The sequence below is a fragment of the Hyaena hyaena genome, unplaced genomic scaffold, assembly GCF_003009895.1.
Source record: "Hyaena hyaena isolate Hyena2069 unplaced genomic scaffold, ASM300989v1 scaffold_232, whole genome shotgun sequence".
Lineage (NCBI taxonomy): Eukaryota > Metazoa > Chordata > Mammalia > Carnivora > Hyaenidae > Hyaena > Hyaena hyaena.
This window is the reverse complement of record NW_024080864.1, coordinates 2191650-2218274: the sequence shown is the minus strand read 5'-3', so window position 1 is coordinate 2218274 and position 26625 is coordinate 2191650. Positions and strand designations below refer to the sequence as shown.

Genomic DNA, 26625 nt, shown 5'->3' with positions numbered 1-26625 from the left:
AGCTAGGCATTTCTTCTTGTTCCTCTTTGGTGCCAGATATAACTGGATCTTTGCCTTGCTGTCTCCATGGGATATGGCTGGGACCACATTGTTCCAGGCTTCTTATTGTTACCCTAACTTTGGAATATGCTCTGCTTGATACATTATCTTTTGAAGGTTGGTTAGGGATCAAATAGGGTTTTGTAATCAGAATGAATCACAGGACACAGTATAAAATCTCCTTTTTAGAATATCTTTAAGAAAAAGAGTGTTTATTAGTCTGAAATAGTTTAGAGGTGGGAATTGATTAACTCAACTCTGATTCTAAGATTTCATAATATAGCAATGATAAAATACTGAAAAGCTTTGAATATTGCTTTTTAATGTTGGCCAACTGTGTCAAGCCTAGGAAAACATCGAATATTTCAAAGAAAATAATCATCGTATACATTTAATAAAAATGCCTTTCAGAAGGATATAAAAGAAAGAGTGGGTTTCTTTTAAAATGCAAGTAAGCCAGTGATTTTCCTTCTTGTTTTATAATAGATTTAGATTTAGACATAAAGAGTATTTGTGTAAGCAAATGTATAAAGTCCTTTTATATAACATCAATTTTCCCCATGAAAACTTTTGTGATCTTGAAGATCTGTACACACAGAAACTAATCTTTATGTGATCATCCCAGTAATGTTTCTTCTCTCTCTCTCTCTCTCTTTTTTTTTTTTTTAAACAGGGCCTAACTGTTCAGATATGAAGCAGCCTATGTATTTAGGATTTGAAAAAGATGTCTTTAAAACTATAGCAGATTACTATGGTCACTTGAAAGAGCCTCTGCTTACGTTTCATCTTTTTGATGCCTTTGTCAGTGTATTAGGTAAGTTGGAATATATAATGAATGTGTGTCTGTATTATTGATACTGAATCATTTTCGTTTTCTAGTGTCTTGAGATTTCCATTAGTCAAACCTCCATAGCGTTTCTGAAATAAAAAACGGATGAGGTGCTTGCCTAGTTACGGTCCTGCTCTGTGAAGGAGGAAAAGAAATTGTTAAGCTCTGCTAAGAAGCTCAAAGCAAGGGCCAATCGTTTTTACTTCTTAAGAAAGAATAATATGCTCTGTGTCACTTTTGTGCAAAACAGTGTAACTTCTTTGGTAGAGAAGAATGTCAATTTGACATTTACTGTTTAAGTAGATCTACAACTCTGAATGTGCCTTCGAGAACAGTCATATATGGGAGACAGATTTTCATTTAGAAATCTAATTTCTTTTCATAGAAGGAACAGGTTTCTGTAGGGCTGTTTGTTATGTGTGACATGAAAAATAAATATAATAACTTCATCATTCTCTGAAGCTTGTTATTATTCTTCACAAAGATCTATATGTCAGAATTTACAGTGTCATAAAAGCGGGGTAGAAAGGGGACAAAAATCAATGTTATTGCTATAGGCCTTTTTGATATTGTTCCTTTCTTCTTGGATATCAGATTTTCCTGTTGCTATTGTGGTTGTTCAATAAATATTATTGTTTTATTGTTTGCCTTTAATGACCGATTATTGTGTGGGTATCATACTCTGTTATGTAAATTTGTAGGAATTTGCACGCTCTTGTTCCTGAGTACTGTGGGGTTTAGCCTCCTTCCCTTCCGTTCCCTTCCCTTCCTATCTCTTCTCTTCTCTTCCCTTTCTCCTTTCCATCTTTTCTTCTTGGAAAGTATGGATGCCACCACAGTGTCCTAATGAAATAACTGTCAGCAATATTTGAGCAATTTACCTGATCTCATAGCACATTACTTTAAATTTTAAGTTTCTGTAAGTTTTCTGATAAGAAGAAACAAAATACTATAACTATAAATCATGTGCATAAGAATGAGTTTGTTTTTAGAGGGATTAACACTGGGAACAGATGAAAGGATTAGGCCTGTTAACAGGGGTTTGAGACCACTGGGACATCTTGGTGTTTTGTTTTCAACCAGAAGATCGAGTGCTTGTGTCCTTTTGAACATCATACCTAATGATGCATACTTGCTGTTGTTTAATATGCATTTGGACTCACTGAGTAGATTCTTTTAGGCAATTACTGCTATTGTGCCACTGGTAAAATAAGAGTTCTAAAGACTGGAATAAAAATTACTTAGGTTTTCTTCTCATTTTCCATTTTCACAATGTTCTGTAGTAAAAATGATCTGCTTGGAAACATAAGTACATGGAACTTTTTTTAGAGAACAGATTCCAGTTTGAATCAACTGTGTTTATGACGTCACTGGTCTATTCTACCATAATTGTTCATTTATTCTCTGCTAGGAATTAAAGCTGATTACTACCAAATTGATGTCAGAATCAGCTGTCCTCTAAAATATCACTTAATACAGGATTTAGGGTGGAGAAGGATGGATAGATTAGAGAATTTATGGCAGTTAATTATCAGCAAGAATAGACTAATGTGTAAGGGTAGTCAAGATTTTTTATCCTTCTCTGATCCAGTCCTTTTCAAGTGAACATGTTTGAGACACCCTGCATTGAAAACCATATATTTTAGATCCTTATGTAGTAAAAGAAGAAATACAAAGACTTCTAGATTATCATAAATTTGTTCATTATATAATCAATAAATATCATCTACTACAGTAATCCTAGTAAGAGTCTGTGGGAAAAGGTATTATACGTAGATATGTACAAAGCAGATATATAGGTTGAATCTTGGTGTGGTTGACTCACTTCTTCAAACCTTTTGACTTACATGGACTGCAGTAGGATGCTATTAGGTAAGTAAGTAATAAAGTAGGTAGTCAGCATTCTTTGTGTAGAAGCTAAAAATCCTATAGCATTTTCAGTGGAAATGATTTTCAGTTTAATTAATGGATTTTTTGAGGTTTATTCTTTTGCTTCTAGAATGAAATAATGCTAGCTTGATGCAAAAGCTGTGACTTTGAGAGCCGTTAGTTATTGGTACTGGAAAAAATATCTAAGAGATCTTAAACAAACAAACCAAAACATAACCAAACAAAAACCAAACAAACAAAAAAAAGAAACATTATTTTTGGGGAGATGTAAGAATTACTCTTTAATCACTAGAAAATGATTTAATTTGGGTCAGCAGTCTGACCAAACAACATAGCTGTATTTAATAATTACTGTTCATTTCCAAAATGGCAGTTTCTTATTACAATAGAGTTTGGCTGACTCTTAAATTAGAGGTGAATGAGATGATGTAGCATCCTTCACTCACTTTCCTTGTGTGCCCTGGAATCATTTGAGCTCTGTAGCTTGCTGTAATTTGTCATATTGAGGACAAATGGAGACACATAGAAAGCACAAAAGGGTTTGGCAGCAGGGGATGGTGTTTGGACAGTTGGGTGACTTGTGGGTGGTATAATGTTATGATCTGAGTTCCCACACTGGTGATCTTTGGGCCAAATCTGACTAATAAATACATTTGATTTGGCCTCTGTGTTTTGCTTTGTTTTTTTGTTTTGTTAATGTTTATTTACTTTTGAGAGAGAAGAAGAGAGTGAGTGAGAGAGAGACAGAGCACAAGCGGGAAAGGGGCAGAGAGAAGGAGACACAGAATCTGGCTCCAGGTTCTGAGCTGTCAGCACAGAGCCCAAACCGGGGCTTGAACTCACAAACTGCAAGATCATGACTTTGAGCTCAAGTCAGACGCTCAACTGACAGCCACCCAGGCACCCCTACCTGTGTGTTTTAAAAAGAAAGTGTAATTAATTGCCAAACTGGAAGAGGAAATTCACGTAAGAATTTGTAAATTTGTGAAGAGAAAAAGTAGAAAACGTGGCAGCTCTGGGCTTGAATTTTCCTGGGCACAGACTGCTGCATCTGTGTGGCTAGTGCCACCACTAGAAGGAGCACGTGTTCCAGGGACACAGACTCCAATATGCAGTGCTTCCCACTGCTTCTCACACTCTGAAGCCAAGTTCACCGGACTCTTTGCTCCTTTATCCCTTTTGTCTGCCCCTGCAGGCACTTGGGCTTTCGCCTCCTGGTTTATTTGCTCAGAGGCTAGAATACTGAGTAGCTCTTTGCTGCTCCCTACCTTCTAAATGTCAGGTTTAGAAAATATCATCGAAATTCACTAGATTGATTGTATACTGGATTATCAAACTAAATAGTTGAGATCTATGTTTTTTTTTAATCTAGAGAGCTCTATAAGGGTCAACTTTTCATTCTTTCGTTCTTTTGTCTGATGACTGCTAGGAGATCCTCTGGAGCTATGTGCTATCTTGGACTTATTACCTCTTGCTCTTAGTTTCTTCAAGTTATCTCAGGATCTGTATCCTGTGGTAATTCTTGAGGTAAAACAGTGTTTTTTTGTTTTTTGTTTTTTTTTTTTCCCAGAGGGTGCCTAGTTGGTATGCTTGACCAGACAGAGGGCTCTTGCCCATGTTAGTTCAAAGTTCTTGCTAGTGGTGCTCTCTGCTCTGAGAACCCAGAGCTTATGTCTGGAGCTTTTGAAGATGTAGATGGGCCAAGGTAAGGATTTTGAATCACCTCCAAATAAAATAATTTCTGTTATGTCAATGGCCAGAATAAAGTGCTCCTTCAAGATAGCAATTTAGGGAAGTATCTATATATACCCTGGCTATAACAGAATACCTAAGCTATTTGTAAATATACCAATAATCACTAGGATAGCTGATAAGGCTTTTGGGGGCAAAAATTAAGACTTTTCTCATACTATTCATGAGAATAAATTCCAGCTGAATTAGAGAATTAAATGTAAAATAATGCACCTCTAAAATATAGTTGATACTTCTCTGATGTTGGGTAGGTGAAGGACTTTTTCCATCATAAAAGCAAAAGAAGTCATAAAAGTGCTATAGCAGTTTGGGACTGTTCATGCAGGAAAGGGCATCATCTTGTGCATAGGTGAATCTGTGTCTACTTTTAAGCAATTCACAAAGTGACTTGCATATCTTTACTTAAAAGCCACTAGAGACATAGTCCCTCTTGGTATGTCTTTGTTTAGGCAGGGAGTTCTTACCAGTTGATATATAGTCTAAATTCTATTGCCTTAATATAAACCTTTTCTTTTTTATACCTTTTCTTAGTGAAAATGAAACTGACTTTTTTTTTTCCTTTGGTTATTTGAAAACTTGAGTCTTCTGAGTCTCTCATTCTCTGGCTGAACAGACATGATCCCACTGGCCTTTCGGGAAATGCTGGGCTCTTTCAAAAGTCTTCATATTTCACTTCTTTTTTGAAGCTCCTCGCTTATTGATAACATTGCATATGTTAGTGGAAATATCATTTCTACTTTACAAAAATAAAAATTTGTGTTTGTAATGATTTGAGAATGGAAATCTGATGTAACCACTGGAGAATGGGAAGAAGGGTGACAAAGGTAGGTGTCATCCAAAGCACGGACAGCTCTGAACCTGTCATGTGGTCTTCATGGCTGAAATGTCACCTCATCTCTAATCACATAGAATATTGTCTTAGTTTTATTCATTTTTATCATAAGAAACAGTGGGAATTTTTTTTTTGAGTATTCACTTATTTATTCAGTCATCTTTCATCTGTCAGGCTAAGTAATGACATGTTTCTCTGATTGAAAAAGTCTCACAGATGAATTGTCTAAGTTATTTGGTGGATTGTTTATTATCTTTTCATTATTTTATTCTTATTTTTACCAATGGAAACATCTCCAAACTCAGGAACTTGGTTTGTTGACTGAAGTGCACCTACTTTGATGAATCACTCTGCCTTTCTAGGCCCTGGTTTTTTCATTGATAAATGGCAGTAACGCCTATTATACTTCTAGATATGAACATGAAACTTAAAGCAGTGGGTTATACTTGTTTTCCTACTAAGTTTCATTTTTCTTGTTTTGAAAAATACAAAGAATTGGCAAAATATATAAATTAAGATAGGATAATCATATGTTGCTAGCTAGCCATATTTTCTCTCAAATGATAACAAGATTATTTTATGTGAAACAACTTGTGATAGATCTTTATTATCTATGATTGGGAGAAGCCCTAGTATATCATTCTGAAATGCAAGAAACATTACCTCTGGGGCTACTGAAGGTTTCTGTCATTTTCTTGAAAAGGAAGTCTCAGTTTTTTTTTTTTTTTTATGATGATGTTGAGGTTGTAGAAATGATGAAAGATGAAAAGTTACTCTTTTCACTTTTGTCGAGTAAAGTGAAATTAATCCAAAGAAGAAAATAGTTACCACATTTAAACTCTTCATTTATAAAACGAGGAGGGCCTGCTAATATCCTTCAGAAGCTCTTAAAACTTAAAACACCCCGAAGAAGTTGAAACGCCCTAAGAAGCTCTTTTAAAATCAGTAATAGTTTATGATCTTGAAGAATCCAATAGTACTTGTTGCAGATGTGTTTTGAGTTCAACTGTAGACCATCATGTGTATATTTTTTTAAATTTTTGTTTTTTAATGTTTTTTTTTTTTAAATTCTTTTTATTTCTGAGAGAGAGAGAGAGAGACAGCGTGAGCAGGGGAGGGTCAGAGAGAGAGAGAGGGAGACACAGAATCTGATACAGGCTCCAGGCTCTGAGCTAGCTGTCAGCACAGAGCCCGATGCGGGGCTCGAACCCATGAACCGTGAGATCCTGACCTGAGCCGAAGTCGGACGTTTAACCGACTGAGCCACGCAGACTCCCCACCGCCATCATGTGTATTTTAAAACTAAATTATCTTGTAGTCATTTCCCCCTGAGTTCTGTAATGTACTTTTGCCCAGTAATCTTTTATTGAAAGAAAAAAGAAAAGATAAAGTAATGGTCAGCACAATGAAAAAGAAGTTAGGAAACAGAAACAGAGAAATCAGATTAAACTGTTTTTGAGAATCTACGTATTCCTACATGTGTTTGAACGGAGGAAAGCATTATGTAGCATTCCAGGATTCAAAAGCAGACCTAAAAGTGTGTCCTGCTTTGACATTTGAACAGATTGAAAAATAATATCCTTAGAACTGGTTACCAAGAAGGACTGAAGTATTACAGGCACATCAAATCTCAGCTTTTTCCCTATATGTCTTCCCTTTGACCACATTCATACCACTTCATGGATCGCCCATGTGTTAAGGATTTCCACTCCTTACTTTTATTCTTGATCTGTCTCCTGAACTCTGACCAGAATATCTTTCTGGCTCTGGCTGTGTATTCCTGGATGTGTGTTATTACAGGAGCCTCAGTTCAAACTCAGGAGTCTGTAAGCCACTCTTTCAGAAACTGTGTTGGATGTTAATTCTCTATAGTAGAACAGTGTTAAAGAAAAAGACAGAATACTATACAAATATCAGAGTACATTGTGCATAGTAGGTATGTTTATGGACTTTGTTTTAAATATCTACATATATGTATATATACTGTGACGTAATATATATTTCTTAATTTTAGTTGTAGTAAAAAATTTTGAAAAAAAGCCTGCTCTAAATTTTATCTCCACCTGCCTACATAGTAAGATGATTATGAGGATTTAACGAATGAGAAAATCTCTCAGAAAGCATAATATTGCTTAAATATTACTAGTAATAGTCGTTAATTGTGAAAGATGCTTATACACGGTTTGCCCTTATACTTAGATAAAAAAATAACTTTTTACCTATGGATCATATATATATTTTTAACTTTATTTATTTGCGGGGGGAGAGTGAGAGGGAAAGCATGAATACAAACAGGGAAGGGACAGAAAGAGGGAGAGAGAGAGAATCCCAAGAAGGCTTCGTGCTGTCAGCACAGAGCCCGATGTGGGGCTTGAACCCATGAACCGTGAGATCATGACATGAGCTCAAATCAAGAATTGGCCACCTAACTGACCAAGCCACCCAGGCACACCCTATGGATCATATTGCTTAGAGTTATATTCAGCTTTTCATTCTTTGTGTGGTGTAATTAGCATTTTAACATGGTTTGGAAGTTTCTTAAGGGATATACACTACATTGTAGTTTTACTTAATGAGAGAGAAATGAGGAGTAGAAATGGTGTTATGTTCTCTCTTTGATATAAAGGAGCTTGTTTCAGATTTCACTATGTTGAAATATTATATTTTTACTATCTAATCCTTGCCCCCAGTTGAAGATTGCAGAGTGATATTTTATTTGACTATCTGCATATAACATATTTGTGCATATTCTCTGAGCCAACATTTCTACTTCTAGGAATTTATCCTTAGGAAATAATTGGCCACATGTACAAAGTTGGTAATATAGGATGGTATTGAGGTGTGCCTGCCCTAGACTGTGTAAGTTAACACCTCACTCTGCCACTAACCAGCTGTGTGATTTGGGCAAGGGACCTCATCTCTTTAAGCCTCACTGTCTTTATGTGTAAGAGGCAATAATGATAGTTAAATACCTTTTAGAGTTTTTGTAAAGATTCAATGAGATAATGTTTAGTGTTTAGAACACTATTAGGTACATAATAAAGTGCTTAATTTAATGTTAACTATTGTCTTCTCCCATAAAAAATTAGTTTTATTATTATAAACATTAGCTCCTCTTATTCTGATTTTTTTATTCTGATTTTTAAAAACTTAAAAATAGGCTCCAAAACCACTATCAGACTTTTAAAATTCCTTTCTGTAGTGAAAGATCTTGTACTTCAGTTCAAAAAGTATTTTGTGAAATTCGTGTGCTTTTTACCTGCAGTGGAACTATCTGCTCTCATCAAGATTAATGGCATGGAAGTATTGCGTATCGCTACATTCTACAAAGAAAGATTTTATTTTATTTTTAATCTAGTCTTCCGTTTTTATCTGACATATATAGGAATGTGACAAGCTGAGTCACAGTTGAATGTCTTTGGGACCGTGTTTTCCCTCTTGTCTATTGTATCTATATTTCTAATGCTAACAGAGTTCTAGGATTATGACTTTTTATGATATTGCCTCTTTAAACATATTTAAAAAGAATAATTTATAAAGTATTCCCCTGCCGGTTTTCCAAACTTCCTACCAGTTAAAATTTTTGTGATTACAAATGGTAGCTTTTATGTGGTTGAGCAGTGCTATTAGTTTATGTCTGCTTTATTCCCTAGGTTCAGTTTCTTTTAAAATATAGATGTACTTAATGGCTACTAGAGCTTAAAGACTTTTTTTTCACGTTCCTGAAGATTTTGCTGGTAGATTACTTAATGATATAACACAATGATGATAGATGGCTGACAGATAAACTTTTTAAACCTAATCCAAAATTAAAATTTTAATTTAATTTATTTTTAATTTAGGATTCTTATAGTAGTCAAGAAGAATATATCTGTGAGTGTTAATAAAGGATAAAGAGTGTGGTATTAAATCAAGAGTGTAATCTTTAAATTAGCAGTTAATAATTGCTCCCTATTCAATTTTAAAACTGAATTAAAACCAAGTAGAGCTTACTGAAAGCAGGTTGATAATTATGTATTGATAATTATGTGTGTAAAGGAGGAAGAACACATCGGTGTGAATCACAGATGTATTTTTTTTTTAATGTTTATTTTTGAGAGAGGGAGAGAGAGAGAGATAAAGTACGAGTGGGGAGGGGCAGAAAGCGAGGGAGACACAGAATCAGAAGTAGACTCCAGGCTCTGAGCTTTCTGCACAGAGCCCAACATGGGCCTCGAACTCACAGACCACGAGATTGTGTTGGATGCTCAATTGACTGAGCCATCCAGGCACCCCCCCCAGCTGTATTCTTGGGGCAAATCTTAACTACTTTGGCACTGCCATTTTATAAAGCAGTTTGGCATTTCTTTAAAAAAGTTTAAATATACAGTTGCCAGATGAGTCAGCAGTTTCACTCTTAGGTTTATTCAAAACAGTTGGTAACATATATCACACAACAACTAAACGTTCATGGAACATTACTCATAATAATCAAAATGTGGAAATAATGGAAATATACATCAAATGATGAATGAAAAATAAGTAATATATTCATACACTGAAATATTATGCAGCCATTGAAAGGATTGAAGTGTTGTTACATGCTATAACGTGGTTGAACCTTGAAAACAGTATTCTAAGTGAAAGAAGCCAAAATATCTCATTCTGTATGATTCTGTTTATATGAAATGTTCAGAACAGGCATATCTGTGACAGTGGTGAATGTTTTCCCAGAGCTGAGGGGAGGAGAGAATGGGGAGTGAATGCTAATTGGCATGGAGATTTCTTTTTGGAGTGACAAAAATATTCTGGAATTAGATGGTGCTAATGGACATAACTTAATAAATATAGTAAAAACTGCTGAATTGTACATTTAAAGATAATTTCACAACAAAAACTATGAAAAAGAACCAAATTGGACTTCAGGAGTTAAAAAAGCACAATATTACAAGTGGAAATTTCATTGAATGGGATTAGGAACAGATTAGACACTGCAAAAGAGAAGATCAGTGAAATTGAATATACAGTAATAAAAGCTAGCCTAATGAAAGCACAGAGGGAACAGGGTCCAGAAACAAAACAAAACAACATACATCGAACACAGCCCCAGTGCCATATAGGGCAATATAAAGTAGGTTAATGTACATGTAACTGGAACCCCTGATGGAGGTCCATAAAAACTAGCTCATGTGTTTTTGGTTTGGTTTGGTTTTGGTTTTTGGTTTCAGTTTTTAAACCAGATCCCTATCATTCCTGGATCACTTTCTTATTTTCTAGCAGGAAAAGTTTCTGTTCTTTCTTTCTCAGGTATTTCTTCAAGGATTGTTGCTTCCTCAGAGTAGAGAATGATATATAAAAGCCAAGATTTAGTACTTGATGTGTTCATTGTTATTCAAAATTGTCTGTACATAGAAAAAAATTCTCCATTGGCAGGAAATAAGTGACCCTGAAATCTGATTTCCAGACTTCCACAGCAAGTACTCTTTGGGAGGAGGAATGTGGTTAAATTAGCAGAGTGGAGAGTAATGTAACAGACATCCATGTTCCCACTACCCTAATTTAACACATATATGGTGCAATGTTGCAAAACATCCATGTCATTCTCTATATCTAGAAGCAAAACGGCTAGGCTATTTGGTATTTACATCTTTACTAGTTCAAGCAAATTGCTTTCCAGAGTTGCAGCAACTTACACATACGTTAGAAGTATATTTCTGTTTGACTGTTTTTGTTTTTTGTTTTTGTTTTTGTTTTTTACCAATACTTGGTTTTATCAGGCTTTAACATTTTTTTTAATTGGGAAAAATTTAATTACTAAGCATCAAATGCACTTTACATTGATAACTGCAGTACTGAAATTGTAACATTTTTAGTATTTTTCTCAAAAAAGTATAGTGATTTTTATTTCCCTAGGAAACATAAAGATCCACCTATATACACTAACATGGCCAGTCTAGGTGATTATGGGTTATTTAATGGTAATCTCAACAGGTGTTTACATTTTTCATCTTCAGTAGATTGTGAACTTCTTGTATTGTTGCATTTTCGCAAAAACTTCATGAGATGATTTAAAGGAATGTCAAATTTTTGAAGGGCAAACTCATACAACTATACATTGGTATTGCTTTTTTTGCTTCAAGCTCATCTAACTGGAGAATACAGGCAACTTTTCTTTCCTAATCCCTTGAAAAACTAGACAAGTCTTGTGTCTTAACTATGACTGGTGGTTTTTAAGAAAGGTTAGCAGCTCTGTGGTTAGTTTCCCGCAGTTGTTAAAAATATATCAAAAACATTTTAATACAGTTTATAAGGAAAACACTTTTTTTTTCAAAGGCTACAGGAACAGGAAAAAATAGCACTTCTTATTTTTATAAGCACAGACATTGAAAGCTAGGTGTGCTGCAGGTAAATCCAACATAGTATTCAAAAGTTCTATAAACATGAACAAAATATCATCTTCACTTCCACTGCTCCAATAGCTGAACGTTAGATCTGCATGAGAGATGCCCTGTAGCAGTTTGCTGATCCAACTTAAGAGTTCACAGTCCTTTTTGACCCATTGAGGTCCACATGCTGGATAAATTCAGTTCATAAAATGGAAATTAGGGCAAAGACTCCGTACAACAAAGCACAGGGATATGCTACTAGAAGTGGTTGTTCTTCCATGGCTAATGCAGAAATAAAAATTTTGGAAATGGAAAAACTGCGCCATCCAATATTCCGGCAGTGACAATGAGTATTGCCATTTCTGCAAAGAAAATATCACTGGAGAGCTGGAAAGTAGGATCACGGGAAGAAGACCGTATCCAAGGACACTTGACACACAACCAAATGAAACACCTGTCATACTTATTAATTTTAGTAGACAAAACATTCCTAGACATCCAAATGCACTGATGCCACAAACATAGACAAACTAGATTTTGCCGGCCAGTAACAATGTGGCTCTAAAGGCAGGGAAAAAAACATTGGTTGTGCCAAATCAGTCACATTCATGATGCTGCCATCTGCTTCTTCTAATGGAGGTAACATCGTTCGTGTTCTTTGCCAAATGTGGTCAGAATTGATACCTGCTTCTTCTAATAAAGGTCGCTCATCCTCAAAGCCGTTTCCATAGAAAAGCTAATGTGTCGGAGTATATGCCTGAGTTAGCTGGAAAATTGGCTCAGTGTGTGGCTGTTGCAGCTGCCTCATGTCTAAAGGGACCAAATTGGCCTTGCTGTGAGGAGACATAGCCAGCATACTGTTTGCTACAGTGTCCTCCACTTCCTCCATAATCATATGACAGCGGTGATTGGTCGTCAGTGCTGTAACTTATCTGGTAGAAATCTGTGTTTAAATTACCAAAGCCTGACGTTGCAAATGATCAAATGTGGCAACTCCCCAAAGCCCCCAAATGTGGCTTAAGATCCCTAACTGGCCGTGTTGCTACATGTTACAAGGCCAAAAAACTACTGGGCTTTTTAATTTTGCAGTCTGATGTGTGTGAAAAGGAGTCTTGTTGCTGTTTATTGGTCGTATGTGTTTCTTCTTGGGTGAAATACTTTTTCTGTCCTTTACCCATTGTTTTCTCTTGGTCTTTCTTTCTCTATATTTTTCTTTCTTTCTTTCTTTCTTTCTTTCTTTCTTTCTTTCTTCCTTCCTTCCTTCCTTCCTTCCTTCCTTCCTTCCTTCCTTCCTTCCTTCCTTCCTTCCTTTCCTTCCTTCCTTCCTTCCTTCCTTCCTTCCTTCCTTCCTTCCTTCCTTCCTTCCTTCTTCATCATTCTTAAAATATATTCTAGGTACTAATTCTTCATACCTTATGTCTTGCAAATATTTCACAGTCTGTGGCTTCTCTTTTGGTTTTACTCAAGAGGTAAAAACACCTTTTATGTTCTATTTTGGTCAAATTAATTTACTTGTGTATCTTAAGAAATCTTTCACTAAAGGATTCTGTACTTTTAAGATTTTTAAATTTTGCATTTTTCATGTTTAGGACTCTTAATTTCTCTTGGTTTATTTGATTTATTTGAATGAATAAGTATTTTAGATTTATAAAGTTGACTTTATTAAGGTATAATTAACATACATAATATATAATTAATATGCACCCATTTTACGTAGAGTTCAGTGAGTTTTGATGAATGTGTACTAGTGTAATTAGCACTAAATTAAGATAACAGGCCATTTCCGTTACTCCTGAAGCTTCTCTTGTGCTCTCTTTTAGTCAGTCCCAGTGCCTGCCACCACTGGCACCAGACAACCAGAAATAGAAGCTTTTTTTTTTTTTCAAATAGTTTATTGTCAAATTAGTTTCTACATAACACTCAGTGCTCATCCCCACAAGTGCCCTCCTGAATGCCCATCCCCCCCTCCCCCCCACATCCATCAGTCCTCAGTTTTTGTCAGCATTCAAGAGTCTCTCATGGTTTGCCTCTCTCCCTTTCCCCCACCATTTCCGCCCTTCTTCTCCCCCTTGGTCCTCCGTCAAGTTCCTCCTAATCCTCCTATACGTGCAAACATATGATATTTGTCCTTCTCTGCCTGACTTATTTCGCTCAGCATAACACCCTCAAGGTCCATCCATGTTGCTACACATGGCCAGATTTCATTGTTTCTCATTGCCATGTAGTATTCCATGGTATAGATAAACCACATCTTCTTGATCCATTCATCTGTTGATGGACACTTAGGCTCTTTCCATGTTTTAGCTATTGTGGAGAGTGCTGCTATGAACATTGGGGTACATGTGCTCCTATGCCTCAGCATTTCTGTATCCCTTGGGTAAATTCCTAGCAGTGCTATTGCTGGGTCATAAGGGAGTTCTATTGTTAGTTTCCTGAGGAACCTCCACACTGTTTTCCAGAGGGGCTGTACCAGTTTACATTCCCACCAACAGTGTAGGAGGGTGCCCGTTTCTCCACATCCTCGCCAGCATCTAGAGTTCTCTGATTTGCTCATTTTAGCCACTCTGACTGGCGTGAGGTGGTATCTCAGTGTGGTTTTGATTTGTATTTCCCTGATGAGGAGGGATGCTGAGCATCGTTTCATGTGTCTGTTGGCCATCTGGATGTCCTCTTTGGAGAAGTGTCTGTTCATGTCTTCTGCCCATTTCTTCACTGGGAAGCTTTTTATCCTATAGATTTGGTTTTGTTTTTAAGAGTTTTGTCCAAGTGGAATTATGTAGTATGTACTTTGTATCTGGCTTCTTTTGCTCCACATAATATTTAGGAGATTTCATTCATTTTGCAGGTACCAGTACTTGTTGCTGAGTATTCTACTGCTGTGTGGATATACTATAGACCATAATTTGTTTATCCATTTACTTGTTGTAGAACATGTGGCGTGTATCCAGTCTTGGGCCATTATGAATAAAGCTGTATAGACATATATCTTAACTTCGTCTGAGTAAAGGCTTAGGGCTAGAATTGCTGAGTCATATGATAAATGTACATTTACTTTCATTATGAAACTGACATGGTATTTTCGAAAATAGTTGTGCCATTTTACATTCCCCCCAATGATGCATGAGAGTTTCAGTAGTTCCCCATCTTTGTTAACATGTGACACCATCAATCTTTTGTTTTAGCTCACCTAGTAGGTGGGTAGTGGTATATCTTTGTGGTTTTTAGCTGCATGTTTCCAAAGACTAGTTATATTGAGCATGTTTTCATTTTGCCCAATGGCTTTTCTGTTATCTTCTCTTGTGAAGTGTTTTTTGAAATATTCTGGTTTTCTTTTTTTTTTTTTTTGGCATGTTTGTTCTCTTATTATTAAGTTGTAAGAGGTATTTACATATTCTTCCTATAAGTCCCTTCTTCAGTTATGTAGTGTAAATATTTTCTCCCAAATTGTGGTCTTCTTTTTCCTTTTCTTAACAATGTCTTTAAAAAAGCAGAAGCTTTTAGTTTTGAGAAGTCTATTTAATCATTTTATGGTTCATGGTTTTTGTCTCAAGAAACCTTTGCTTACCTTTAAATATTATGTTGCTTCAAATAAAATGTTACCACCTTTCCATAATATCCATTCATTTTCTCTTTTTTACCCTTTCTAATATTGTCATCCATTTTGTCTGATATTTTATAGCATCTGTAATAAACCCTAGTGTATGTTATTTTTTCTTTAGGCAGGTAATATTATTTTAAAGAAATTTGGGAACACAAAACAAGTTTGATTTACTCACATATTAATCTTTTCTGGGAATCTCCATTCCTTTATGCAGATCCAGGTTACCATCTGGTATCATTTTCCTTCTGTGGGAAAAATGTCCTTTGACATTTTTTTATGGTATAGGTCTCTTGGGTGTAGATTTTTAGGGGGAGGTTGGGGTTCTGAAACGTCTTTTTTTTAAATGTTTTCTTTCTTTTTTAAAGTTTTTTTTTCATAGTTTATTTATTTTTGAGACAGAGAGAGACAAAGCATGAGCAGGGGAGGGTCAGAGAGAAAGGGAGACACAGAATGGGAAGCAGGCTCCAGGCTCTGAGCCATGTGTCAGCACAGAGCCCCACGCGGGGCTCGAACCTACAAACTGTGAGATCATGACCTGAACCGAAGCCAGACACTCAACCAACTGAGCTGCCCAGGTGCCCGTTTTATTTATTTCTGAGAGAGAGAGAGACAGCTTGAGCAGGGGAGGGTCAGAGAGAGAGGAAGACACAGTATCTGAAACAGGCTCCAGGCTCTGAGCTGGCTGTGAGCACAGAGCCCGATGAGGGGCTCGAACCCATGAATCGTGAGATCATGACCTGAGCTGAAGTGGGACACTGAACCGACTGAGCCACCCAGGTGCCCCTGAAACGTCTTTGTTCAGACTTAATTCTGGAAAGTATTTTCAACAGGTATAGAAATCTAAGATAATTTTCTTTATTTAGCACTTTGAAGGTGTCTTCTGGCTTGACTAGTTTCTGATGAAAAGTCTATAGTCATTACTTATTTTTGTTCCTCTGTTTGTAATGTGCCTTTTCCCCTCTGACTGCTTTTGAGATTCTTTATCATTGATTTTAGGAATTTTATTATGATATGCTTTAAAGAGTTTTTTGTGTTTGTTGCCCTTTGATTCATTGAATTTCTTTATTCTGTTGTTTTATAGATTTCACCAAAGTTGGAACATTTTTAGCCATTATTTGTTCAAATATATTTTCTGTGACTTTTTCCACTTTTCTAATGACACAGATTTTAAGTCATTTGATGCTTTCCCATGGGTTGCTGTAGCTCTGTTCATTTGTTTCCCTACCTTTTTGCCTACTCTGCTGCTGTTTTGGCTAATTCATTTAACTGTGTATTTAAGTTTTCTTTTCTCTGTTTTTGAAGTGTTAATCTGCTATGGTTCTCATCTAGTGAGTGTTTCTTTTGAGGATAAGCATTTTTTATCTCTAAAAGTTCCATTTGGTTCTTCTTTATATCTTCCATTTTCTCCTTACTATCTATCTATCTATCTATCTATCTATCTATCTATCTATCTATCTAAGTAATATGAGAACATAAAATATCTTTTGTAATATACTTTTTTCCACGTTCTTTATCTTTGGCGATTTTTATGATTTTCTACTAATTTTTCAGTGTTCATTGGTGTCTCGGGGGATTTTTGTTCAGGTTTATGGAACCCTTCTCTTTTGTTCCCTGCAGCTGTAACTCTGCAATGTCCATCTGGCTCAGCCTCCACAAACTCCATTCTGTCTCTTCCCTCTGCTGGAGATCTCTGTTTCTGATACACGTTTTGGAATGTGCCTTCAGGCATAATGTGGGGGAAATTGTAGAGCTTATTTGTTTTGCTTTCTTTTCTTAGGGATTACGATCCTGTCGTCTTATACCATGTATAGAAACTGTTACTGCATAAAATTTGTCCAGTTTTCTAGTTGTTTGCAGGGAGGGAGGGTTAGTCTGGGCCTTGCTATTCTATCTTGGTTGGAGTCAGAATTTTCTCTACTTTTAATAAGGTAAGACATTGTCATTTAATTTTTTTCCTGACATATGGTTATTCAATTATTCCAAATTCCATATTTGAACAGACTATTCTTTCCTTGCTGATTGGTAATGACATTTCCGTGATATATCAGGTTCCCATGCATACTTGGGCCTGTTTCTAGACTTTCAGCTTTGTCGTGCTGGTGGTCTTTTATGTATTTTTATGGTAGCATCATACTGTTTAATTACTATAGCTTTGTAGCTAATCTTGCTTTCATGTCAGGTGAGTCCTCTCCTAATTCTTGCCATTTATGGACATTTCACAAAGATAATTTCTTTGTGTTTTTCCCGATGAACTTTTTACCTGTTTGAATTATTGATTGGAGTAGGAAACAAAAGCAGGTCAATTTTTGTCCTTGAAATATTGTGTTCAGCCACATAGTTACTATATCAGTTAGCAGATGAAATGCTATTAAAAGATAAGCCTTTTGCCTAAAGAACAACTTTCACCTAGGTTTTAAGACAGTAGCAGCATACATTATACATTAATAGTCACTTCTAACAAAGACTTCTATAATCTTTTGGTTAACAAGGGGCCAACTATCAAATGGCTATCAAATGTTGTGATAACTGTCGTTGATGGCAACAGAGGAATCCACATTCTTTCAGCTAAAAAGTCAAGAAAATTTAAGAGTTGTTATAGGTCCTTCTAACATCAGTAAGCCAGACATAGCTGTTTTTACTTAATAATAATGTGGGCATGAGATTTTTCCAGTGACCCAAAGAGTCATAATTGTGAGAGTCTTTCAGAATTATGCATGGTGAAGTTGACATAACCATTACATGTGGATGATGTTTACATATGTTTATATTTTTTCCATCCTCTGTGATAGGGTTGTGCAGCTGTTTAGTTAGGCAGGTAGGCTTGAGATGGGCATTCTTAGATGATTGGTTACTCAGTAATATTTTTTCTCTCATCAGAGAGACTCAGAGCCAAATTCACATGTGAGTACTAGTGCACAATACATTTCTAAACTGGCTTTTTAAGAAGATCTCACCAAAGTTGCATCTGATTTGCATCTTATTTTCCATCCTGATATTAGTCTTAATGCTTTAATTTACTAGTAGAAATTACAGTAGTAGCAGCAGCTATCATCAGTGCTATTAGTTTCAACTCACTTAGGCTTTCCTTTATAGCTTATGGGCTCCCAGTTTAGTACAATGATTTGGTTTTATGGTTGTCCACAACAATTTACTGCTGGGTTAATTGGAATTCGGGAGGTTAAGTGACTTGTCCAAGTATATACAGTCAGTGGGACCGGGGACTTAAGCCAGATATTCTAGCTCCAGTCCTAGCAAGGGATGACTCATTGTGATTTCTTCATCCATATACTTATTCATTCACATATTCACCACAGAAAATATTTATTAAGCCCCTGTGATACCAGGTAGTATTCTACCTGTTGGAGGTATATTAGTAAACAAAACTGGAAGGAATCCCTGCCCATGTGGAGCTTACATTTTAGTAAGGCAGAGGGGAAACAATGGTAGATGACAAAAAAGTAAATTCTGTACTATATTAAGAGGTGATGATGTATAATTAGAAAAAATTGAGGTGCCTGGGTAGCTCAGTCAGTTAAGCATCTGGCTCTTGAATTTGGGTTCAGGTCATGATCCCAGGATCATGGGATTAAGTCCCGCATCAGGCTAAGCATGGAACCTGCTTGAGATTCATTCTCTCTATCTCTTTCTCTGCCACCCCTACTCCCCACTCATGCACGGTCTCTCTCTAAAATTAAAAAACAACAACAACAAAAAGAACAGATGGGGCAATTATAGCAGTACCAATTTTTATACCTTTTGGGAAGTAGAAACAACTTAATTTTTAAATTTTATCCGATGAATTATTAAATTATGTCAAAATGACAGAATTTGTTCTAAACCTTTCAGAGTATGTTGTTTGGAACAATGTCCTGCTCTTTGCCTCCCTCCCCAAGAAGCAGTGCTATAAAGGACAGCTAAATTGCAAGATTGACTTACAGAATATTTAATTCATTTAGAATTTTAGCTGTAGTTAAAATAATGGTATTGTAAGCCTAATCAGTCCCTGCAGTGTTTTGTTTTTGTTTGTTTGTTTCCTCCCTCTGGTAAAATGCATTCCAGGCTCCAGGAGGGGGTATTTGGAGCCTCATAGTTCATGTTCCTCTTCAAGCTTTGGGCATAAGCAGCTCTCCTTCCTTCTGCATTCTGGAGTGTTGTGCAGGAGCCTCTCTCATTCAGGCTATTGATGATGACTCCTCCAAGGCCACAGGCTGGGGCATTGTTTGGGAGAGATTAGGGATTTAAGGAAGGAAGGGATCAGTACCATTGCTTCTCTTTTTACAGGAGGTGAGAAATTGACAATTGGAATGAACTGCTCAGGGGTCTCAGCTGGGATCAGTGGCAGAAGGATGGGGAGTCCCTGGCTTCACAGGGGGGCCAGTGAGTTATTGGGATGTATAATGAGTCAAGGGTGGATTTTCGTCTCCTAGTGTGTAGGTTTGTGTAGATGAATTCTTGAGATGGACTTACCAGTACAATCTCACCCTAATTTTCATAAAACCCCAAATCATGGCCAACTCCAGGTTTGGTATATAAGCAACTGGAAGTTTAGAATTTAGACTTTTTAAAAAAAGATTTGATAGATATAACTTTTACGTGTTAGTTTAACAGTATCCCAACAAAGAAATTTGAAAATTAAAAGAAAATTCATGTACTTTTGATCTTTCTCTTTTTACTACCTTATTTTTATAAGGTTTATTATTGTGATTTTCTTCATAAATATTGTACTGGAAATACTGTGCGATAACTTCAAAATTTACCATTTTTAAAAATTTTTTTAATGTTTTATTTATTTCTAGGAGAGAGAGAGAAAGACAGTGTGAGCAGGGGAGGGTCAGAGAGAGAGGGAGTCACAGACTCTGAAACAGGCTCCAGGCTCCGAGCTGGCAGTCAGCACAGAGCCCGACGCGGGGCTCGAACCCATGAACCGCGAGATCATGACCTAAGCGAAAGTCGGACGCTTAACCAACTAAGCCACCCAGGCGCCCCAAAATTTACCATTTTTAATAGCCATGTAAAACTCTATTGACAAACAGGTATTTGAATATTTACCTGCTCTTTACCAGGAAGTTCAGCTTACCAAAGGAAGTGCATTAGGCTTTCAATTAGCTTGCTGTCTCTTTCATAAAACAATATATATACATGAAACATAATAAAATAAGGTAAAATCTGTCAAACGTGGTTATACTTTGGAAAAAGAAGGAATTTGTGGGCTAATGTGATAGAAAGCTTTATGGAAAAAGTAGGTTTTGTGGAGAAACAGATCTAGAATTTAATTAGTTCTTACTAGTTCCACTTCTTCCGCCTCATCCAGACCGTCATCATGCCTCTCATCTTCCTCCTTCTATGTTACCCCCTTGCAATCTCTTCTGTCTAGAGCTGCCAGAATAAGAAGTAATTTAGGTTAATGATTCCCCTGCCCAGAACCCTCCAGTGGTTTCTAAAGTTATGCATAATAAAACTCGAAGTCCTTAATGATAGTCTACAAGGTTCTGCCTGGTCTGACTCTTGCCTTCCACTCTCACCTCCTTTCCTAGTTGAACGCTGTTATACTTTCCTGTCTCTTCACACTGGCCTCACCACTTTTCCTCACACACTCCAAACATGATCCCATGTCACTATCTCTGTATTGCTGTTTCCTCCATCTTGGAAATTTGTCTCTCAGATACTTCCCTGGCTTCTTCTCATTTCCTTCAGATCTCTGCTCACATTTCACCTCCTTAGAGACCTTTCCCAAAAATCCAGAAATGTTTTTCTGAGCACATCCCATCACGCCCCTGCTCTTTTCCTTTTTCTCCATAGCATTTTTCCATCTGCCATATGTATATACCTCTTTACTTATTATCGGCTGGAAAGTAAACTCCATGACATCAGGAAAGGATTCTGGTTTTTGTTGAGACAGAGAGAGACAGCGTGAGCAGGGGAGGGTCAGAGAGAGAGGAGATGCAGAATCCGAAGCAGGCTCCAGGCTCTGAGCTAGCTGTCAGCACAGAGCCCCACCTGGGGCTCGACCTCACAAGCCGTGAGGTCATGTCCTAGGCTGAAGTCGGACGACCAACCGAGTGACCCAGGCGCCCTGTTTTTATTCTTCACTGTATGTCCTCTTCTAAAATAGTTCCTGGAATACAGGCAGGGCTTAATAAATATTTGTTGGATAAATGAAAGAAAGAATCAATATATGATCATAAACCTTTTTTCTTTTCATAGATTTGATTATGTAGAATTGAAAGAAGGTCTAGTGGTGAGAATCAGCAGCAGTACTTTCATTGAACGTCTAGGATTGAACCTGGTGTATTAAAGCTCCTGTTGTGCCTCCTTTTCTCTCCCATGCCCATCCACTGCCTTCAGGGCCAAACCCAAGCTCCTTAGTCTGGTGTTCGAGGCCTTCTTAGATCTCATCTCTGTGGACCTTTCCAGCTTTACTTCTCTGCCAAGCCTGTGCTATATCCTAGGGAATAACTTATAATTGCCCTACTGTTACCTTTGTAGATGTCTCTCGTAGCACCTCTCACATTTTCCCATTTACTGTTTTTTAGTGGTGTCTCCTCATAGCACATCAGCTCTTCAAAGTGAGGGACCTGGCATATTTTCATATTTCCAGGACTTGGTACAGTTCCTGGTGTATCATCGATGGTCAGAAATATTTACTGGGTGCCAAAGATGGTTTTGCCTTTAAGACAAGCTAGTGGGAACTTGGAAAGGTTGGGTATGGAACAAACAAATTGGTGAAAGCAGTTTCTTCTCATTAGAAGGTTTGGACATGGATGTGTCTGGGGACAAATGTGGTTGAAGAGAGCACAGTATTAGAAAACCGTGATTTTTAGCACAGTATTAGAATACTGTAGTTTGGTTGAGGAGAGTTGGCATATAACATGATTGAATCAGTACATTTAGCTAGGAAAAACAGCTTATGTGCGAGGAAGGGTTATTTGACATGTGTCATTTGTAAAGAAGTGCAGCCATCTGGCAGTGGTCTGACTGTAGGCATATTAGGCCTATTGTTCATTCTGTGAGAATCCTGTTAGATAGTGACCCTGCTCATCCTGAGGACATACTACAAGGGGGAAATTGAAGGCAGCAGTGGCACATTCATGTCTTTGCTCATGCTGTCTTGGTCCTCTAGTAACTGTGAGTGCTGAGGGTTAGGTTAGACTTAACCTGACTCCTCTTGGTTCGGTGGGAAAGAATACTACGAAAATCTGGTTACATCTGTTAAGGGTATGAGAGAGGGAAACAGCTGTATTTGTTTTATATATTTCTCATCCTTAGTTGATGGTTTGTATTTTCTGTGTCAATTTATTGAATCTATAATAATTTGACCCAGCATTGTTGGATATGTGTACATGATTTTAATAGTACATATTTTGAAAAATGTAAACCTAATGGAGTCATGTTGGCTATTGGTTTTAAAAGATTAAAACCTTCTTTCTAAATCAGGTTTGTTACAGAAAGAGAAAATGGCTATTGAAGCATTTCAGGTTTGCTGCCTCCTCCTGCCACCTGAAAACAGGAGAAAGTTACAGCTGTTGATGAGGATGATGGCAAGAATCTGCCTAAATAAGGAGATGCCAGTCCTGTGTGATGGTCTGGGTACCCGAACACTGGTAGGTTGATCTCTAACATCTAACTTGATTTGAGTTTTTGGAATGCAATCCATCCGAGGAGAGTTTACTAGCTTGGCGACCAGAGGAAGGAGCAAGGCAGGCTTGCCTGTGGAGCCGTGGCTTAGAAACCAGTCCGACGGCATCCCACTTTGGATGTTAGTGTCTTAAATAACATAATGAAAAGTGAAGAGTGAATAAGGACAGGCTCTGAGTTTAGAGGGGTCTGCTGCCTCCTGCCTACAGTCAACATAAAAGGAAGGGTGGAAAGTGAGAATACATGGTCTCTCAAGAAAACAATATTCTTTCCTCCAGGACAAAAAGGGTTGTAAAGCATTTGTCACTATACCAAGTGGGAGAGGTGCAGCCTGTATAATGTGCTAAGAGGAAAGAAGGGAAATACAGAGTTGGACCAGATAGCCTGGTGGCGAGACCAAGAACTTGTTCACTCTGGGGTATGATCTTAGGGTCCATAAAATATTCTCAGTTTTGCTTACAAACGTATGCTAATTTTATTTTATTATTTTTAAAGGCTTTGCTTGTTTGTTTATTTATTTTTGAGGGAGAGAAAGATCAAGCAGGGGAGGAGCAGAGAGGGAGGGAGGGAAAGAGAATCCCAAGCAGGCTCTGCTCTTTGAGCACAGAGCCTGATGTGGGGCTCAAACTCACAAACCATGAGATGATGACCTGAGCCAAAGTCAGACACTTGACTGATTGAGCCACCTAGGTGCAATGCCAATTTTAAATTCTACTTTGGTAATGTCAGCTTGTCTTTTAAGATTGGGTTTATGTTTAGAATTTTTTATTACAAAAATTTTTAATTTTTATTTATAAGTAATTAATTAATTAATAAAAATTGGAGGGCCTGGAGCAAAATTGATGGTTCATTGGGATGTATGTCCTTTCCATGTCCTGGTCAACCATGGTGTACTCTTGGGGTCCTCTGGCCCAGTTTTAGAAGTGTGGAGTAAGATCAGAGGAGCACTCAGTGCCCAGTACAGTGATTCTTGACCTTGCTTTTGGTTGGGTGGGTGGATAATGGGGCTAATGGACCTTTGTGAAAAGCTGAAGAGAACTTTGCACCTAGTCACCAGAAAAATACACATGTAAGATTTTTGCATATAATTTCAAAGCATTCACATTCCCTAAGGTCCAGAGTCTCCAGGTAAGAAATGTCTGCCTGCATATCTCTCTGTGTGCATACATGTGAGTGAAAGATAAAGTATCATCTGCAGTAGGTTGATGAAGTGAAGTCTAACTAAAAAGAATTACATGATTTCGTGCTTGTAGGTTTTAAAATAAGATTGTCAGCAATAACATGAATAGGAAAAGGAAAAAAATGTCTAGGAAAAAATGTCTACCCAAAGGATAGTATTAAGAAGGGAATAGTGAATATGCATGCTACGAAAGCAGCTACATAATATTTTTAATATTTTTGCTTATTGTAAAGTCTCATCACAATGAACTTATTATACAGGCACGTGGGTGGCTCAGTCGGTTAAGCCTCTGACTTTGGCTCAGGTCATGATCTTGCAGTTTTTGGGTTTGAGGCCCCATCAGGCTCTGTGCTGACAGTTCAGAGCCTGGAGCCTGCTTTGGATTCTCTGTCTCCTTCTCTCTGCCCTTCTCCTGCTCACTCTCTCTCTCTCTCTCTCTCAAAATAAGTAAACATTAAAATAATTTTTTTAAAAACAATGAACTTGTTATAAAGTCTCATCATTTTGTTCAAATATGATTGTCAAATGTACATCTAAAATCCTAGAGAAAATTATAGTCAACTAGAAAGAAACATAACTGTTGAGGCACATATATTGTGCTAGCAGATTTTTTAAAAAATCGGTAGTGAAATAAGGTACTAATAAACTAAATGGCTTTAAAGTACTTTGAACTTTAAAATACTACATGATTCAAGTAATGGTAGTGATAATAATGTTCAGAATTTATTTATATATATTTAAAACTGTCTGTAAAGGTATATGCTTTAAAAATTGCTCGGACAAGCATCTCTGCTGAGTCTCTGTGAGATAAGAAGGACCTTCTGTTCGTGCTGGTTGATAAAAGCAGCCCATCTCAGGTGACCAGGTATGGCCAGGTGCCAGATTAGATGTGTACCCTGGCCTGTGGGCCATTTCTCACTCACTAGTCACATTCGGTTTTTGCAAATTAGATTGAAATCAGTTCATTGTAGGGAGAACAGACATCATCTCTGTGTTTTGCTAAAAACTGCCTCCTCCTCTGTTTTCAGATGGTTCAGACATTTTCCCGCTGCATCTTGTGTTCCAAGGACGAAGTAGACTTGGATGAGTTATTAGCTGCAAGGTTGGTGACGTTTCTGATGGACAATTACCAAGAGATTTTGAAAGTCCCTTCGGCCTTGCAGACCTCCATAGAGGAACGTGTGGCTCATCTACGAAGAGTCCAGGTAAAGGAGTCCTTTACAATTGCCAGCAGAGAGCCATGTAAATTGCTGGGTTTTTTGGGAGTTCTTGTTGGGAAGGAGTAAGTGAATAAATCTGTACAAAGTCCTTTCAACAGGGCGTGGTACACGGTAACCACTGTATTTGTCTGGTATTATTAAAAATTTATGGAATGCTTGCTCAGTTTGGTTACATTAGTCAGTGCTGCATACCTCTGCTTGCAAATTCCTTAAATGAATTTGTTTAGAATCTGCATATACTTCCTGATAGAAATGATTTATGTGCAACACATGACTTGATCATAATCACCCTGTGACCTATATACTGTTGATATTTGCATTTTTTGGATGAGTAAGCTGAGGTGCAGAGAACTTCTTAAGTCACAGAGCCAAGATTCAAACAGATGCACTCAGTCTCCAGAATCAGCGCCCTGTCATACCACACTGCCTCCGTAAAACACCGTGTGGTAGAATGGCCTCAGAGCCATAAAGACCTGGCTGGGCCAGTTCCTGGTTCTCCTTTTTCCTGGTTTTGTGGCCTTGGGCAAGTCTCTTAACCACTCTGGATTTTAGTTTCTCCAAGTGTTAAAATGAGCCATACCTGCTCTATAAAATTGTTGTTAAGAGTAGAATACTATACTGTAAAACCCCTACCATAAATGTCTGACATATAGCAGGCACTCTGTGAAAGGTAGCTATTATTATTGTTCTATTAAAATGATGCAGAAGAAATATAATGCCTAACTATTATGTGGGCCCCAGAGTGGGTTTTGTATGTCAACCCTGATAAATGCAAGCAAATGGTCTGCTTAGCTCCTTTGGAATGATTGGCCCTCTTTCTGCTTAAGTGCTTTTTAAGGTTTCACAATTAAGGACCAGTGAGCTGCCACCTCCCAAAGTATTATCAGAGTGAATCACTCTTTCACCTGTTTTCAGTGTGCACTTTAAAAATTAAAATAAAAAATTTCAGTAATTATCAACCTAATATTACATTGAAAGAATTTGGAAGATATAGAAAGTGCGCACTGAAAACTCATAAGAGTAACACTACCTGTTTATTTAGTATTACAGTCTTTAGGTTGTTTTTCTGTGTCATGTCATGTCTTATGTTACCTTGCCTTTTCCCCTCCCTACTTCCCTTCCCTTCCCTCCCCTCTCCTGCCCTTCCCTCCCCTTCCCTTCCCTTCCCTTTTCTTCCCTTCCCTTTTCTTCCCTTCCCTCCCCTCTCCTGCCCTTCCCTCCCCTCTTCCCCCCTCCCCTCCCCTCCCCTTCCCTTCCCTCCCTTCCCTTCCCTTCCCTCCCC

At 37.4% G+C, this 26625-nt stretch overlaps 1 protein-coding gene and 1 pseudogene across 2 annotated transcripts in view; one reads left to right on the top strand and one right to left on the bottom strand.

Annotated features, from left to right (window-relative positions):
- DEPDC1B (DEP domain containing 1B) overlaps positions 1–26625 on the top strand; it is an 82846-nt gene that overhangs the window by 45387 nt on the left and 10834 nt on the right. For both annotated transcript variants that reach the window (XM_039243821.1, XM_039243822.1), the window contains exons 7-9: positions 713–853; positions 22743–22909; positions 25152–25328. In XM_039243821.1, the coding sequence (XP_039099752.1) occupies positions 713–853; positions 22743–22909; positions 25152–25328 (485 nt within the window). The remainder of the gene's footprint in view (positions 1–712; positions 854–22742; positions 22910–25151; positions 25329–26625) is intronic.
- On the bottom strand, positions 11910–21075 carry LOC120239509 (annotated as a pseudogene).